At 39.1% G+C, this 18,597-nt stretch overlaps 1 protein-coding gene across 13 annotated transcripts in view; it reads right to left on the reverse strand.

Moving 5' to 3' along the window:
• CAMK2D (calcium/calmodulin dependent protein kinase II delta) overlaps positions 1-18,597 on the reverse strand; it is a 314,733-nt gene that overhangs the window by 80,599 nt on the left and 215,537 nt on the right. For all 13 annotated transcript variants that reach the window (XM_055588024.1, XM_055588019.1, XM_055588015.1 and 10 more), the window contains exon 5: positions 1,821-1,886. In XM_055588024.1, the coding sequence (XP_055443999.1) occupies positions 1,821-1,886 (66 nt within the window). The remainder of the gene's footprint in view (positions 1-1,820; positions 1,887-18,597) is intronic.

Here is an 18,597-nt window from a genome sequence, read left to right on the forward strand (position 1 = left end):
AATAACAACCTGTTTAAAATAACTTTGAAAAGCAAAATAAAGGACATTTCTTAACTTTTTATTACCTTGATAAAAAAGATTATTCTCTTGGCAAGTGGGAAAATAGTTACTTCCAAGGCTATTCTGAAGTGCTTTTCAGAGGCCTAATGGGAGGATTTGGCTTAGACTGAACAAGTGATGTTTCACTCATCCTAAGTGACATGGAACTTTCTATTTGACTTTGGCAGTAGAAATTCCATTAAAAAAGTAAAGAGTGTAGTCAGGTACAGATAAGATTCATAAAATGTCATAAACAGTAACATTAAACCAAGAAGGTGAATGAGAAGTTCAGAAGTGAGCCTGGGTATGCATGTGCTACTGTGGAGGGATGGGGGCCTGCTACCAGCTGACTGATGCCCCGGGCCAGGCTGCCAGGGAGGCAGCAGCCTTAGGAAGCTCTGAGATCACGGGAGAGCACAGGCAGGCAACAGACCACCGTAACTGAATACACATAACCTCGCATTTACATGGCTAGTAAGGAGCTAATCACTCATGGCCAGATTTTTCAAAATGGGTTCTAACTACAGAATACATATAAGAAATGCCAAGGAAATTAACACCATGCAGTCTAAGTAATGTCTCCGCAAGTAAATTAATGTTACTTCACTCCAAAAACATTGCCTTTGAGTAGCCTAGGAAGGCTCAATTGAGACAAAATGTTAGCCATTTTTAACTTCTGTAAAAATGTTGCCAATTAACAAGATTGGGAAATCTTCTTGAACCCTCTGAAGTACCTGAGTAAGTATTTTTTCAAGTGAGAGTTCCAAGGACTGTAATGAAATTTTCAAAGAGTTAAATAGTTCATAATGTTTTAAGGAGACCACTGGGGCTTTTGGAGTCTGTTTCTTTTTATGATCTCTGATTGGACGTGGGCTATTCATGGAATTTTCTGTGATGAGGGAAATGCTTTATATTTGCTATGTCCAGTCTGTTGCCACTAGGCACTCGTGAAATTAAGCACTTGAAATGGGGCTAGTGCAACTGAGGAACTGAACTTTTTATTTAAAGTAATTGAAACTGAAATTAAAAGTCACATGTATAAACAACAAAGCCCTATTGTATAGCATAAGGAACTCTATTCAATTGCTGCTGTTATTCAGTTGTTAAGTCATATCTGACTCTTTGCAACCCCATGGACTGCAGCACTCCAGGCTTCCTTGTCCTTCACCATCTCCCAGAGTTTGCTCAAATTCATGCCCATTGAGTCAGTGATGCTATCTAACCATATTCAAGATTCAAAAATTCATATTCATATTCAATATTCTAACTATATTCAATATCTTGTAATAAAGCATAGTAGAAAAAAATACAAAAATCACTTTGCTGTATTGCAAAGTACTGCAGAAATTAATACAACACTGTAAATCAACTATACATCAATAAAATAAATTTTTAAAAAAAGAGTCATATGGGACTAGTGGTTATCATACTGGGAAGCCTAGCATCTAGAGACCAGAGGGTTTCAATTTTTTTTTATTCTCATAACTTTGATAAAAAGTATATTTCTTTATCAGAAGTCATTCCAGTTAGGCTTTTAAAAAAATAAATATATTCTAACTATAGATACTAGTTAAAAGTCAAGTTTACATCGGAGTCATAGATTTTTTTTTTCCCAAAGAACCATCTTGAAAATCCTTGAGAGAGAGAGGACTTGTGAAAAGTCCAAGACGATATTATGAGATTCTCATAATCCTAAGTACCATGATATATTTGTAGAGATATACTGAACAAGCATCATGTGAGTGCTGAGTCTTCCATCTTGTCCAGGACAAGTCACTTACCTGGCATCAGCTTCACTGTAATACTCTCTTGCCACTATGTCTTCAAACAGTTCACCGCCAGTAACTCTGTGAAGACAAACAAGATTACATTAAAAAAAAAGAAAAACCTAGGCACCAATAGATTTGCACCAATGTCCATATAGAAAGTTGGTTTTCATATTATTATATAAGCATAAAGTATAATAAATTATTATAAAAACATAAAGTATATTAAAATATTATAAGACTCCATCAGTTCAGTTGCTCAGTCGTGTCTGACTCTTTGCGACCCCATGAACTGCAGCACGCCAGGCCTCCCTGTCCATCACTAACTCCCGGAGTTTACTCAAACTCATGTCCATTGAGTCGGTGATGCCATCCAACCATCTCATCTTCTGTTGTCCCCTTCTCCTCTCGCCTTCAATCTTTCCCAGCATCAGGGTCTTTTCAAATGAGTCAGCTCTTCTCATCAGGTGCACAAGGTACGGGAGTTTCCGCTTCAACGTCAGTTGAACATTCAGGACTGATTTCCTTTAGGATGGACTGGTTGGATCTCCTTGCAGTCCAAGGGACTCCCAAGAGTCTTCTCCAACACCACAGTTTAAAAGCGTCAATTCTTCAGCTCCTCAGCTTTCTTTATAGTCCAACTCTCACATCCATACAGGACTACTGGAAAAACCATAGCCTTGACTAGATGGACCTTTGTTGGCAAAGTAATGTCTCTGCTTTTTAATATGCTGTTTAGGTTGGTCATACCTTTTCTTCCAAGGAGTAAGCGTCTTTTTATTTCATGGCTGCAGTCACCATCTGCAGTGATTTTGGAGACCAAAATAAAGTCAGCCACTGTTTCCACTGTTTCCCCATCTATTTCCCATGAAGTGATGGGACCAGATGCCATGATCTTTGTTTTCTGAATGTTGAGTTTTAAGCCAACTTTTTCACTCTCCTCTTTCACTTTCATCAAGAGGCTCTTCAGTTCTTCTTCACTTTCTGCCATAAGGGTGGTGTCATCTGCATATCTGAGTTTATTGATATTTCTCCCGGCAATCTCAATTCCAGCTTGTGCTTCATCCAGCCTAGCGTTTGTCATGATGTACTCTGCATAGAAGTTAAATAAGCAGGGTGACAAGATACAGCCTTGACGTACTCCTTTTCCTATTTGGAATCAATTTGTTGTTCCATGTCCAGTTCTAACTGTTGCTTCCTGACCTGTATAAAGATTTCTCAAGAGGCAGGTCAGGTGGTCTGGTATTCCCATCTCCTTCAGAATTTTCCACAGTTTATTGTGATCCACACAGTCAAAGTTTATTGTGATCCACACACATAAGACTCCATAATGGCTGATTTATATTCATCTAAACATTTTCCTATTTGCTTATGTATCACTAGATCCTGGGCACACACTTTTCTGTACACCATAAAAATATTCAGACACATCTCTCATAGGAAGTGGTTTCTATGAAACTCATCAATTCTCTAAGGTCTGACAAAGTGTGTGCAACCATTCAGGAGTATTTTCTGAACAGAAAGAGAAGATTATACATATCATGGATGTAGCGTGTGAATTTGCAGGCTGTATTTCTTTGGAGGGAATTGTTTTTTTAAACTGCAATGAACATGTCTTTGTGGGCTAGAGGTGGCCTTCCAAAATGCATGTCACTCGGGGGCTGAGGGCTCACTTTTCCATGTAAAAACACCCTGATCTCCTTAGTCCAAGTCTTCACCAGTAAACTAAGACTCAGGCTTTGGCAATGTCCTGGGAGTCAGCGGTGATCCCTTTCCAACTAGGAAGGAGTCTATCTGTCTGCCCTTTTTAATAAAGTGAAGACTTTCCCACAACTCAGCAACTGAATTTGGTTACTCCAGGAAGTTCATTCAAATCATGGACTTTGAGGCTCTCTAGCTAAGGTGATGTAACTCTCTTTGGGATTCATTTCTTTTCCAGGTCTGATAGATATAATGATTTGTGGCCAGAATTCCTTAAGTGGTGATTCTCTGGCTTATGCTTTTTTTTTTTCCTCCCTGCTTAAACAATGATTTTAAATTTTAAAGTCACAAAACTTTGTAGTAAAATTTTAAAAATATGGAAACGTACCAAGTCCTCTCCTATCTCTGGATCCCAATTCCACTCTCCGGAATAAACTAATTTTAACTTTGTGTGTGTCCTTTCAATTTTTTGTATGTCTTTTGACATTTATACTTCTCCCTTTGCAAATGCACACAAAGAACACTTATCTCACTAAAGTGTAATTGTGCAACCACAAAAATTAGGTTAATTGTATTTTTCATTTTACATTAAATCATGGGCACTCTTTCATGTCAGAAGCATTTTCCCCCTATTAAACTAAGTAGTGTGTGTGCGTGCGTGCATGAATGACCGTGTGCATCTTTGAGAGTATTTCTAAAAGATAAATTCTTATAAGTAAAATTATTGGGTCAAAGAGTACCCACATTTAAAATTTTGTTGGGAGGACAAACTATCCCAACTTTGTTGGGAAGGCACATTATCTTCCCAAATCATTGCACCCCCAATACTGTCAAAGTACTGACAGGCCCCCAGTATGACTAATGATGGTTATGGTCAATTAACAGAAACGCCTATCTAATTGGGGAAAAGTGAGCTCATGTTAATAGGAATTTTATTATGAGTGAAATGAATCATTTTCTTATGTATTTGTCAGTCATTCTTCCTTCCTTATTATCATCTGACTTGATTTTAAAAGAAAATTTCTGTTTTGGAGTTTTTTTTTTTAAATTTTATTTTATTATTTAACTTTACAATATTGTATTGGTTTTGCCATATATCAACATGAATCCGCCACAGGTATACACGTGTTCCCCATGTTTTGAAGTTTAATCTTAAAATAGCTAACATTTGTCAAGTGCTTACCATGTGCCACACAGTGTGCTAAGCTTTAAATTCATTGAGAAATTCCCATAATTTATGACGGTTTTACTACTAGCCCAGTTTATTGATGGGAAAATGGAAGTACAGAGAAGTAACTTGCCCAATTTTACACAGCCCTGAGTGGCACAGGCGGGCCATCCACTCCACAGCCCGCACTCGGCATCACTACACAGTACAGCTTTTCCAGTCATCACACTGTCCATCTCTCCAGAGGTTTAGAAGGTATGAGTCATCTGGTCAAGCATTGGGTGAAGATATAAGGCTTGCTGTATGCAAGTGTGAGATAAAATTACCCTAAAATTGGTTTTTTGTCGCTGTTCTCTTTTCTTTTTGCTTAATAAATTCTGAAACAGCAAATGAAAACATTTTCTAGAGATCACCAGTTATTATTCTCTTCTGTATCTCCCTCTCCTACATGTAAAGATGTGATACTAAAAACTATAGATTTGAAAGTTTATGTAACTTTTCCCCCAGCTCCACTGCATTATGGATATTTGTAAGTTCTTTAATGTTGAAGTTACAACTTTTGATTCTATTATTTTTAGATATAAAATGGACACCTAAAATTATTTAAAGCTTCATAGGTGCAAACGTAGAAAACGGACTTGTGGACACAGTGGGGGAAGGAGAGGGTGGTAGGAGTTGAGAAAGTAGCCCTGACATATATACACTACCATGCGTAACATGACAGCTAGCGGGAAACTGCTGCCGAACACCAGGAGCCCAGCCCGGCGCTCTGTGACCACCCAGAGGGCTGGGATGCGGGGAATGCGGGAGGCAGAGACAGAGGGGAGAGATATATACATATAGTTATGATCGGTTTGCGTTGTTGTAGGGCAGAAACCAACACAACACTGTAAAGCAATTTTCCTCCAATTAAAAAATAACCAAACACAAGGAAAACAGAAAAAAAAAAAATCCTGTAACAACAAAAAAGCGTCACATGAGCTTGTTATGAAAACTATGGTTACATATACATATAACTGCATTTACTGGCACAGCTAAGCTTTTCTCCCAGTTATAATCTATGATAATTTGTGCCCTAGACAAATTATAATACTAAGTAATTAAATATTAAAGAGAAAGTACTTCCAACAAATCTATTGTCTCTATAATGATGATAACAGTTTTGTGAGATTTCTTTCTTTGAATGTGACCAACATAGATATGATGTATACTCACATTTATCCTTGTTTCTGACCACAGGTACCAAGAAAATCTGTATATATTACATACAATCTTGGATTATTAAAGTGCTTAACAAATATTAATTAAAAGGTCTACTGTCATTAATCAAATTGCTGCCGCATATATAGTAGCTCCTTAAATAGATTATCTGCTCCATGAGAAAACTGTTGGATCCTAAATTATTAATACTAGGATCAGGACTTACTGATCTTTGTTACCTTAGTGCTTACCCTAGCAACTAAGACATAACATTTATTCAATTAATGAGTACTGAAATAATGATCAAATGAATTAACCAAGTCAGAAAACTATGCTACCCATCTACTATTACAAGTTTAGAATTTACATGAGCTTAAAAACAAAAAAAATAAATCCCACTAAAATTTAGCTGCACATGATAATAGGTTTTATTTCTTGAGGGTTCATATCTAAAGAAGAATACTGAAAAATCAGGTATAACTATTAAACATATAAATATAAGGGGTATAGAGTTCTATACTGAGCTGGAGATTAAGTAGTCAACTGTCTCAGAGTACTCTTTCCCATTTTCTAGCCTTCGTTTTTCTCATTATTTAAAAATATCCTTGTGCAGTGAAGCCATTTTATCATTTTGACTATATGTATGACAAACGTCTGAGAAGGCAAAAATAGAGTTCTAATAGAACACAATGCCTTAAAAAGAAACTACTATACTTTTTTCTATACTCACATTACTTGTTTATTTAATAGAGCACAAAATTTAACAGGAGTTATTACTGATTTTGGAAAATTTTTAGTGTGTGAAGTTTCACAAAATTCACAAATTAAATCAGTCTGATGAATAAATTGTTAAATTAATTAGAGATTTTGTGAATAAATTGATGTTAGGGATCTGTATGACATGAGGTATATCAATTATATATTTGAATCATTAACTATCATTTATGAACCTCCAGAACATTAGAGCTTACAGGAAAAAAAGATAATTCTGGAAGTAAGAAAAGATGAGACTCCACATATCTTAGAGATGAATATTTTTGTTGTTGCTTTTGTTATTTATTGAGATGCTGAATCATTCTCTGTTATCCAGCAAGAATGATTTGTGCTCCTAGTATATTTGTGAGTTATATCAGAAATGCTTAAAAGTAGTTTCATCTTAAATAAAACCCCAAGTTTCACAAGGATTATAGCTTTGACTATAACACTGAACAGCCGCTGGAGTCCAAGACGTGCAAGACTGGGCTTTGGAAGGGAAAACGGGGCCACACTGAGTCAGGGGCCAGCACTGATGCAGAGGCGGCCGGCACCTGAGGCAGCAGGGCAAACCTAGGGAGCTCAGGCTGCGGTCAGAGCAGGGCCCGGCAGATGCACGGTGAGGAGGCAACGTCTCCGAGGCAGGGCCAGGAGTGTCTAAGGAAAAAAAGGAGTAATTCCCTCTGGAACTCTAAGTACAGAGTTGAAGAACAAACCCAACAAGCAGAGGCCACCAGACCTGAAACCCAGGGCCGTGAGCAGAGCCAGCAGGACTCACGTTAGCGAAGAATCGCCAGGGCCAGGTGTTAGCCTGTCTGTACCAAAGCATTTCACGTGCTCCCTTGCACCTGGGTGACGGGTGTGTGCTCTAGTGGTCTCCAGGGTAGAAGCTGTGACGCTGACGTGTTTGTACGTGTTACCTGCAAGGTGCCTGGCACACTGCTTTCCACACTGTTGAACAATAACAACAAACACCCACGGGTGCCCACCACGCGCGAAGCCCCAGTACTGTTCTAAGCCTCTTTAGGTTCTAACACAACCGCCTCATGAGGCAGATACAAGTGTTTCCATTTTACACATGAGCGCACTGAAGTGGTGGAGGTTAAGGACTTTTCCCAAGAATGCACAACGTGAGAGAAAAAGGTTTGCGAGTTCTCACTGTGCTGCCCTAATCGTTGCCCCTTACACACAACCTGGAGGGCAGGAGAGGGTGGGTCAAAGATGTCTGGAGAGCCCAAAGGATCACGTGAAAAGACTGGGAATCACAGTGACATAAAGGCATGCCCACTTATCTCTCTCTTAAATCCTGGACTAAAGTCAGACCAGATGCTGGTAAGGGCTGGTCAGAGTGAAGCTGATCAGGGTTTATTTAGAGGAGTGTACTGGTTGTTTTGGCCAGACAACCCTTCACCATGTGGAATGTCCCTTGCGTGGCGAGACCGTGGGCACCAGGCCACACAGCAGGTGCCAGCGGCACTACCTTGGCAGTGCGTCCACCCCACTACTTCCCCCAGTCACCCCAAGGTTCCCCTGGGCCCCCTTAGGAGAACCACTGAGCTAAGGGAACAAAGTCTACGGAATACAACTGAAAACTTAGGCCTTCTTAACACATCTAACATATACAGTCAAACAAGCCAATCAATGGGCTTCCCTGGTGGCTCAGCTGGTAAAGAATCTGCCTGTAATGCAGGAGACCTGGGTTTGATCCCTGGTTGGGGAGATCCCCTGGAGAAGGGCACGGCGACCACTCCAGTATTCTGGCCTGGAGAATTCCATGGACTCTATAATCCATGGGGTCACAAAGAGTCAGGCACGACTGAGCGGCTTTCACTGTCACTTTCACCTTTCAAGCCAATCAATGGTTCAGGGGCCTTTTGGGTAGACATCTATGATGAACATTGTATCTTCAGTACCTTACAGAAGTACTGCCTGGCAGCAGAAAGAGCATCATGAATCTTTGCTGGGTAAATAAATTATTAAATAATCCAATGGATTAATGAAGACATATGCAGCTGTCCACAATTTTATGGTTTAACCTGTACTTAAGGTAGGATCTGAGGGGGAGAGGCCCAAGTACCTTTCATGTTATTTATCTACCAATCTCTAGACAAATCCTGCTGACTTTATCTCTAAAACGGATCAAGACTTCTTTCCATCTCCACCACGAGGTCACCGGTCCACGTCATCACTGTCACCTGCACCACTGCAACGGCCTCCTAAGTCACACCATGACCTCTCTTGCCCCTCTGCCATCAATTATGCAGACAGCAGCTTTAAATGCATGTTGAATTTTATCGCATGCCTACAGGATGCTCTTACATACCTGAGCAGCGCTCCTTCAGGCAAACTCCTCGCCAGGACCTGCCTGTCTCCCGAGCCTCCCTGGTTCCCCTCTTCATGCTGCTCCAACCACACTGGCCTTCCTCCAGTTCTTTAAATACACCAAGCTCCTTCTCACCCGGAGCCTTTTCATGTGCTTCTCTTCTAGAACTTTCCCTTACTTTCTATATCCATTGAATAAATTCCTCTTATCCTTCAAAATTTGGCTTAAATTTCTTATCCCCAGGCCTCTACTCATCTAAGTTATCTTATTGCCTTAGAACCCATTTTATTCTCCGTAACACCTATCACCAATACTTATCATTACCAATTTGTTTGTGTTTGCCCTTGTTTAATGTTCGTCTCTCTACCTGTATGGCTGCTCTGGGAGGGTAAATTTGCTCCTGCTTTTCCACTATAAAATATAAAGTGCTGACTCACAGTGCCTGTGACAAGCACATTAAATGCTTATTAAGTGAATGAGTCCAGAGTTTTATATTTCACAGACAGCCAGATATGTGGAATGACCACATATCAATGCCATTATGTTGATATTCCTGACATCATATCACTCACCATTATGTTTTATAAGAAAGCAGGGATCTCTCATGCAGTTTTTCCCTAGAAACCACGTATTTCACTTTTGGACTTATAGTATCTTTCCCATAAGACAGAGTTTGTCAGTGAAATAATCATGTCTGATCACAAATGCAAGAAGTATTTGTTGAATTAATTATAAAGGCACATACTTGGATTTAAGATTGAGCAAGATAACTAGCTATGTTTATATTTTATTTTTTGAAGAACTGAACCCATATATGTCTTTATTTACTATAATTGAGTAAACAGATCAGGAACATCTGTATGTTCAAATTCTATTTGACATTATGCCTCTCTGATATGCTCAGAAACGTTCAGAATCCTTGGTGAATAATGCGTTTTAAGACGAGTCGAGTGGTACGGCCACAACCAAGCACAATCAGATGTGTCAGACAGTTCTGACAGAGTGGAAATGGTGGGCGTGGGGGTGGCTGATGCAAAGTGGGGATGACTGACACAAAACAACTCTGGTTCACTGCTAATGCCATTATTAGTATCCTTTTTTTTTTTTTTTTTTTTAAAGCTAAGATCAATTTATTCTGTAAGTTATTTTATAGCTGAATATCCAGTATCTGATAACACCTCTGAAATAGTAGATTATTTGAGGTTGTCCAGAAATGTTTTTCTGAATGAATTCCAAATTGTATGATGGAAATCAAAAAAGGTAGAGAGTTGCTTTAACAGAAAGTCCAAAGAGTTTCTTATTGATTCTGATGGAGACAGATTTGCTGAGTCATTCTAAGAATTAGAATCAAGATGATGAAACTGAGACAAGCCATTGGAAGTGTTTCATACAAACACAAATCAGGCCAGGAGGAAAGGCGCCGTGCTGGAGGAGGCCCCGTGAGGGATATTAGAAGCAGGACTGTGTTCATGGACACTGTCCAGCCTGAAGTGTCATGCACAGTGGAGAAGTGGAGTGGGATGGCAGGATCCTAAACTCTTCAAAGGAGAGCTTCCTTTACTCCCGCTTTTCTAATCTCCGGTGGCTGACTCTACCCTTTCAATATCATTCTGGATTTCTGTAATCTCCCTCAGTTGTAAAACTCATGCCAGTTCTACCATACAATCCCCTCCTCATTCCATCTTTCACAAATGTAGGTGAAAAACTTGGACCACAATCAAAAGTTCATATTCTTAAAGTTGCTTTTCCTCTTTGATGAACAAGAAAAAGCATGAATAAAAACAGCACTGCTAACCACAATTAAGGGCACATGGAATAAAGCAAACTTCCCTGGTGGCTCAGACGGTAAAGTGCCTGTCTACAATGCGGGAGACCTGGTTCCATCCCTAGGTCAGGAAGATCCCCTGGAGAAGGAAATGGCAATCCTCTCCAGTATTATTGCCTGGAAAATCCCATGGACAGAGGAGCCTGGTAGCCTACAGTCCATGGGGTCACAAAGAGTCGGACACGACTGAGCGACTTCACTTTCAAAAATGAGATAGGTTATTTTTGTTCTGTTACTATCACAGACTTCTTCAAGTAAGCAAGTCAGCCACTAAGCTTATTATATTAGTGTGTATGTGTGGTTTAATAAGATGCCTTAATCTAAGACTAATTAAATGCTCAGGCAATAATATTGCAAAGATGTATATATCAAAATGGATACTTCCTGAAGGCAAGAAATAGACTGTAATTCTATGCATTAAAAAAAGTTTGATGCAAATTAAAATCACAGTGAGATGCCAACGCACCAGCCACTAGTGTGGGTCACCATAAAAAACCAGAAAAGAATACGTGTTGGTGAGGATGTAGAAAAACTGAACACTTGTACACCATTGGTAGAAATCCAAAATGGTACAGCTGCTGTGGAAAACAGTATGACAGTTACAAAAAGTTTTAAATAGGATTACCATATGAGCCAGCAATTCTGCCTGTGATTGTGTACCCAAAAGAATTGGTTCCTGAAAAGATATCTGCACTCCCATGTTCATAACTGTACTACTCACAACGGTTAAAACACGTTCGTTGGCTGATAAGAGGACAAGCAAAATGTGGTAAATGCCGTCAATGAACCTAAAAAGGTAGTAAGTTTTGACATATGCTACAACATGGGTGAATCCTGAGGACACCATGCTAAGTGAAATAAGTCAGATACTGATAATTTCACTTACATGAGGTACTCAGAGTAGTCAAAATCAGAGAGACAGCAAGGAGAATGGTGATTGCCAGGGACAGAGGAGAGGGAAGAATGGGGAGTTATTATATAGTGGATGTCGAGTTGCAGTCCTGCATGATAAAAAGAGTTCCAAAGATGGATGGTTGTCCAACAATGTACATGTGCTCAATGCCACTTAACTGGACACAGAAATGGTTCAGCAATTTTTATGTTTTGTGTATTAAAAAAAAGAATTAAAACAAATTATTTGATGATAATAATATGAGGACAATGAAAAAGAGTACAATGTGATGAAGAATAAATAAATATTGCTATTTCCTATTCCTTTATGAGTTCCAGAGAGATTTAGAAAGTTATCCATACAAAAATCTTGAGTGCTAATGAAAAGTTCTATATCAGCTAGTTGTTAAAAGTGATAATTTGTTCCACTGTTACTTTTCACTTTAGGCAGCATACTCACGCGAATGAAGCAGATTCAACATAATGACTGGCTTGTTATTAGCCAACTGTGTGAGGTTAGGTCAGGCCAAGATTTTTGTGTGCTGTATTTTGCCTATTCATAAAATGCAAAGAGAAAATACAGCATTTTTCCTCCTATTCAGAGCCATCAGATAAGGGCTGTTACAATTTGTGCTCTACACAAAGGCACAAGCCAAGGGAGCAAAGGGAGAGCTCTGACGCAGACTTCTTCTACTTTCTAAGCAGAGTGCCTGTACCCGGAGCTTTCCCAATGGCACAGAAACACCAACAGGCTCTATATCTGACAAAGTTCCATGAGTAATTCAGTTCAGATTATCCCCTCCTCACAAAGACATGAGCACCACGACCCCAGAGCCTCTTCAGAATACCCAAAGACAGCCAGTGAGGCACACAAAGTGGTGCCGTCCTGGGAACATCCAATGTGAAAGTAAACGGTCTTTCTTCAGTGTCTCTGTGAGCCATTTCTACAATCCTTTGTAAGTCCTAATGGAAATCTTAAAACTGAAACTTAAGGCTGTGCAAGCTATCTTTGGAGATCAGCAGAACCGTTTGCCCCTCTCATGTCTTATCATAGAACATACCTTTTTTGACTTGGGGTTGGTATCTTGAGGGTCCTGACCTAGGGATGGAGCCCAGGTCTCCTGCATTGTAGGCAGACTCTCTACCATCTGGCCACCAGGGAAGCGCCCTGGAATACTCAGGGGCAGACTGTCTCTTTGGCAACTGGTGACTCGCAATTATACCGTTTGCACCAGTCCAGTCTTAGTTCACCAAAATCCCGTTTGGCACCTGAATGTATTTTCTGAGGATGGACGAGCTGGTATAATAATACACTCACATCTCCAGAAGAAGACACAACAATGGACATCACAGTGCCCGTGCCTATCTAAAAAGTAAAAAAAAAATGATATACTGACAATCCGTCCAGGCAGATGTGGTGAGAGCCCTACTGAGGGATCAGGCTTCCTTGCCAAGCAGGGGCTCTGGTTCCTTAGATTTCCAGTCCTTGGAGCTGAAGCTGGGCCTAAGCACAAATGTGTAAGACATTCTTGGAGGTGAGGGATCTGGCTGAAGGGAGTTGGTTACAGCCTGGACCCCCCCAGTTTGGTAACAATAATCTTCAGTTGAAGATATAAGAGCAAAGGAGAAATGTTTTTCAACACTCAGGTAATCTGCAGTATAAATAAATCATAGAGACAAAAATTCTATTCTTACTTAATTTTCTGCTTCACCTATCCAAGCTAACTGCATATCCTAGTCACATTTTAAAAAGAAGTCAATTTATATATTTATAGCAAGTTTTTTTTTTAAATAATGAAGTCATTGATATTTTATGTCAATATTTTTAGTAATCTATAAATTATATATATTAGTTTTGCATGTATCATATGTATACAAACATTTTAGCTGTTTGTTGCTAAGTCGTGTCTGACTCTTTTGTGGCTCCATGGACTATAGCCCACAAGGCTCCTCTGTTCATAGGATTTCCCAGGCAAGAATACTAGAGTGGGCTGCCATTTCCTTCTCTAGGGGATCTTTCCAACCCAAGGATCAAACGCGTGTCTTCTGCATTGGCGGGCAGATTCTTTACCACTGAGCCACCAGGGAAGCCCATATATATGTATAATGTCCCCCTTATAAAAAAATATATAGATTCTCATTTTAAGAAATGAGATTTCTAACATATCATACATGTATGATCAAGATGTATTTACAACGTACTTGATAGGCCATACTCTAATGTGCATAAAAATAAAAACCAAAAACAAGAATGAAAGCAATCACCATTGATACATTTACATATCCTATAGATATTCTGAAGAATCATAAGAGAAAATGTACAAAGGCTTCCCCAGTGGCTCAGATGGTAAAGCGTCTCCCTGCAATGCGGGAGAGACCGAGGTTCGATCCCTGGGTTGGGAAGATCCCCTGGAGAAGGAAATGGCAACCCACTCCAGTACTCTTGCCTGGAAAATTCCATGGACTGAAAGGCTCCTCAGAGCCTGGTAGGCTACAGTCCATGGGGTTGCAAAGAGTCGGACATGACTGAGCGACTTCACTTCACTTCACTTCACTTTATGTTTTTAAAAGAGTGTAAAAATCTACCTGATTAGAAACAGTTTGAGTACTGGGGAGAATTTATCTATTAACTGCACAACTGGAATTCGGTAAAGCTATCAGAAGTACCGCTACATAAAAGATAAACTAAAATCTTGATACTTTGCTATGCCTTGTCATTTACTAGACTAAGTTTCAAGCGCTACAACATGGACAAGATTATTCTAAATCTGCAGGTGTGCTGAGGCGCTTCAGTCATGTCCAACTCTTTGCAACCCTATGGATTGTAGCCCACCAGGATCCTCTGTCCATGGGATTCTCCAGGCAAGAATACTGAAGTGGGTTACCATGCCCTCCTCCAGGGGATCTTCCTGACCTAGGGATCAAACCCATGTCTCTCTCTTACATCTCCTGCACTGGCAAGTGGGTTCTTTACCACTAGCCCCACCTGAGAAGCCCATTATAAATTTAGCTTCCTATTAAAATCACTGCCATTAAATAATCTCTTGCAATACCACCATTTTTGCCTATATTTTGTTATTTATTATGCCTGGATAACCAGAGAAAAATGATAATCACTTTAAAAAAAAAGATTCTGCCATTAACACTCTGATGAATGTTACTAAGTGATCATCATCACCTCATAAACTACAAATCATTAATCTTTTTACATATACGGAACCAGCCAAGGATTGCTACTGAGGTTCTACTGGATTTTCCTGTCAATTCCTGTTTTCATTGTTAATGCCAAGACAACTGCCTTTGACTGAAAATATCACTGCAGCTACGTTTGGTTTCACAAGTTAATTGGACTGAAACAGTTTGTTTATCTCAGTGATTCATCTAAAAGTTGGCTTTAGCCACCAGAAGAATGGGCCTATATTTAGCCACAAAATGCTTGGCTCACCTTATGAAAGCAGGAAAGCAACTGCAAATGATGGGTGAATTTATACCCCAAACCCAAATTCTAACATATTTCTGACCAACATTACTCCAGAAAGACTCCTGGACTAGAAATGACATATGAGGGAGCCTAGTGATTCAATGATTCATCCTTGTAAGACAATGCTCTAAAACACTGAGGTTTTCCTAGATGCTAGGTCTTGAATATTCAGGAGACCAGCAGACTCTCTGCTGGAGAGCACACAGTGTTACTGTTGATTCCTCTGGGTGTGCAAATGTTTACAAAGGAAGGACTCAAGCTTATGTGGCTGCAAGCTATTTACTGGTGGTTATTATTTTGTGAATTCAGGGAATAACAGGAATTTCCCCACTAAGTTCTCCAGTTAGAGACAGATGTGTTTTAACTTTTTCTTCCTGATAGTACAAACAACTATGAGGAGTTAGGCTTGTCACCTATACCTCAGAATCTTTTACAAGCTAATTTTACAAATATTACTGAACTGTATCCCTGATATGTACAAGGCTTGCCCATACCAACAGATAAGGATACAAAGAATCAAATTGTAAGTTTTATCATCAAGCATTTGTTCTACTGGAAAAAGCAGAAAAGTAAATTGAAAATTATCTTTCTGTGGAATATGCTTCAAAGCATAGGTCTGTTTTTAAATCCTTAAGACCTGGCAAATCCTAGTAACTAGAAAATCTTCTCATTTACACAGGAACCACGTGCACCTGTAAGTAAAAAATGCTTCATCCAATACTCATCTATTTGGTGTGATGAAGAAAAATTAGCATGAACGTGGACTCTGTTAAGAGCACACCGATAAACAAGTACCATCCACCCTGGAATACTACACTGATGGATGCCCAATGTCAGTAACGCTGGGGGTTCTTTCACAGCTTGTCACCTGATGGAGCTTATGAACAATTCCTGCCACTTTCTCCATTTTCACAGAGGGCTTTACACTACTGCTACATGAATTCAAGAGGTCACACTCTTTGTATACAGGAAAAGTGAGAAGACAAGAGGGGGTAATCAAGTCACAGAAGAGAGAATTATAAATTCTTTCTGGGGGTCAGAGAAACCTTCAAGACTGAGAGGTTGTTGGAGAAGGGATTTATCAACACATAAATGAGGACGAGCAGGCCAGGAAGAAGCATGGGACAGTAATGCCAAGGCAGAGATGGGAGTTTAGCTGGAGAAAGACGGAGAGAGAAAGGGGTCAAAAGGATTGGAAACAGGAATCTCAGTCTCTTCTTACTGGGTCCCTACATTGTTTCCGTCTGTTGTTCACAATGGATACTCTGTATATACCTTATTAAAGGGATTTCCAGGTGCTAAAAAAACTCCCTACTTTTAACAACATTCCTTTTGGTATGCTCTAGTTGTCATGCTTTCACACTGGAAACTAGTCATAAATCAATTTCTAATATCACAACATTTCCCCAAATACATGAATAAAGACTCAAACTAGAATCTAGTGTGTTTTTTAAAATGTAATGCTGGATTAATTTTCACACAGGTTACAGAAATAATGCTTCTTGAAGGGATGCCTGGGAGAGTAATCTTATTTTTACAAATATACCAAGAATTAGTCTTCGTTATATTCCCAACGTTTTGATTTAGTCAATAGCAAATAAGTAATTTAGTACCTGTTTCTAGGTTTAGCACTCATCCTCACAAATTCTTCTTCACGTTTCAGCTTGAAGACTCTATTGCCAATGCACTACACTTATTATTGGACAATGGGCTTCGTATGTTTTCACTTTGTATTTTTAAGTTGGGTCTCTGGAATACTACAATGATTTATTGCACGTGAGTATGCACACACTTGCACACACACCCATTTACTTCATAAGTGAGAAAAACACAGAGCTCCATTTGCTATGGTAATTTTATCTAACTTTTTATTGGCTATACAATGCTCAATGAATTTTTAAAAAAAATGAGAATCATGGTAAAGCTATAGGAATTCAGAATAATTAGTTGAATAGCCACATTTCTAAATTATGGATTTTTTTCTTCTAAGGAAAGGAAGCTACATTTCTTTCAGATAAAATGGAATAGAACCTTCTTTGCATCCTCTGCAAATGAGAAGCAACGCCTCTGGTTTTGGTAACTTCTTTGTCAGAATTCCCTTAAGAAATAGCTAAGAATCTTACATCAAAATGCTACAGGCAAATTATTGTGTTAAGTACTTGTTTGAAGTCTCATTTATAATTACTTTCTTAGCATGTTGTTTATCTAGAATAGAAAGACCTAGATCATTCAATTACTGTCAATTTAAAAAAATGAATCACCTGTTTGTGTATTTGTGCATTACCTATACTACCTTCCAAAAGGGATGTAAATCAGCTTATTATCTGTCAAATTACCTAAATTATCAAATTTTCTCACCTGAAGTCTAAGTGCATGTGCTAATGTTTCTTATTCAAGCTAACATACAAAAGGAGTAACAAATTTGTACTTAATTGCTACCTACAAAAATCTACCCAATCTTAGACTGCCTCCATTTTAATCACAATAGCTCAGTATGACAGGTGCTTAAATTTAATAATTAATTGTTCACTGAGTAAAAAATATTTGTTGCTTATTATGCACAAGCTGCTGTGTTAATGCTTAATTTATTGGTTTAATCATTTGGTTAATAGGTTTTCCCTAAAATACACAATTAGCCTCTCAGGAATATAAGGTTTAATTTAATTAATTACTGCAGAACTACAACTTCCTAATTCACAGTTAGTAGTAGTTTTATCACTTGTCATTAAGAAGACAACACGATCTTTAGATGTGCATTTGAAGATGAAATATATTCTTACATACATATTAAACACTGTATTTGTAGGACTTATTAGTGATAACAATTCATCCCTGGAATATAAATGCTAAGTAAGCATAATGCTAATCAACTTTAGCATGATGCCAGATGAAACCACACTCAGACGCTCTGGGCCCGAGGTTTCATCTGACGCATGGGTTTCCTTCCCCCAGAGCGTTCTCTCCGTCTCTGACACACCTCACTTCTTCTTCCTCCTGTGCATCCTTCCCCTTCCCTGTCTCCAGCTCCACAGGGAAAAGGGTGTTGCAGACATACTGAGTCACTCTGTGGGATCCTAGGAAGGGAACCCCAGGATGCTTCAATGTCCAGCTCTGAGATGGCAGGTTGCTAGATGGGCATATTGACGGATGGTTACTCTGAAGTTCCCTGATGTTGAAAAGAAGGAAAGATGATTCACTAGGAGACACCTGTCAAGATCAGAGGGAGCAGAGGTGGTAGCAGAATTCTATTTTAGTTAATTCAAGTCTGCGGTGTACCTATATTCAACTCTGTATAAAGAACAAGTAAGTGGGGATTTATATATAATTATGACTGATTCGTGATGATATGCAGTAGAGATCACCACAGCATTATAAAGCAATTATCCTCCAATAAAAAAAAAAGAACAAGAAGAAACAAGAAAATTCAGCATAGTGTCATAAATCCCCTAA

Source organism: Bubalus kerabau, chromosome 7, assembly GCF_029407905.1.
Source record: "Bubalus kerabau isolate K-KA32 ecotype Philippines breed swamp buffalo chromosome 7, PCC_UOA_SB_1v2, whole genome shotgun sequence".
Taxonomy (NCBI): Eukaryota; Metazoa; Chordata; class Mammalia; order Artiodactyla; family Bovidae; genus Bubalus; species Bubalus kerabau.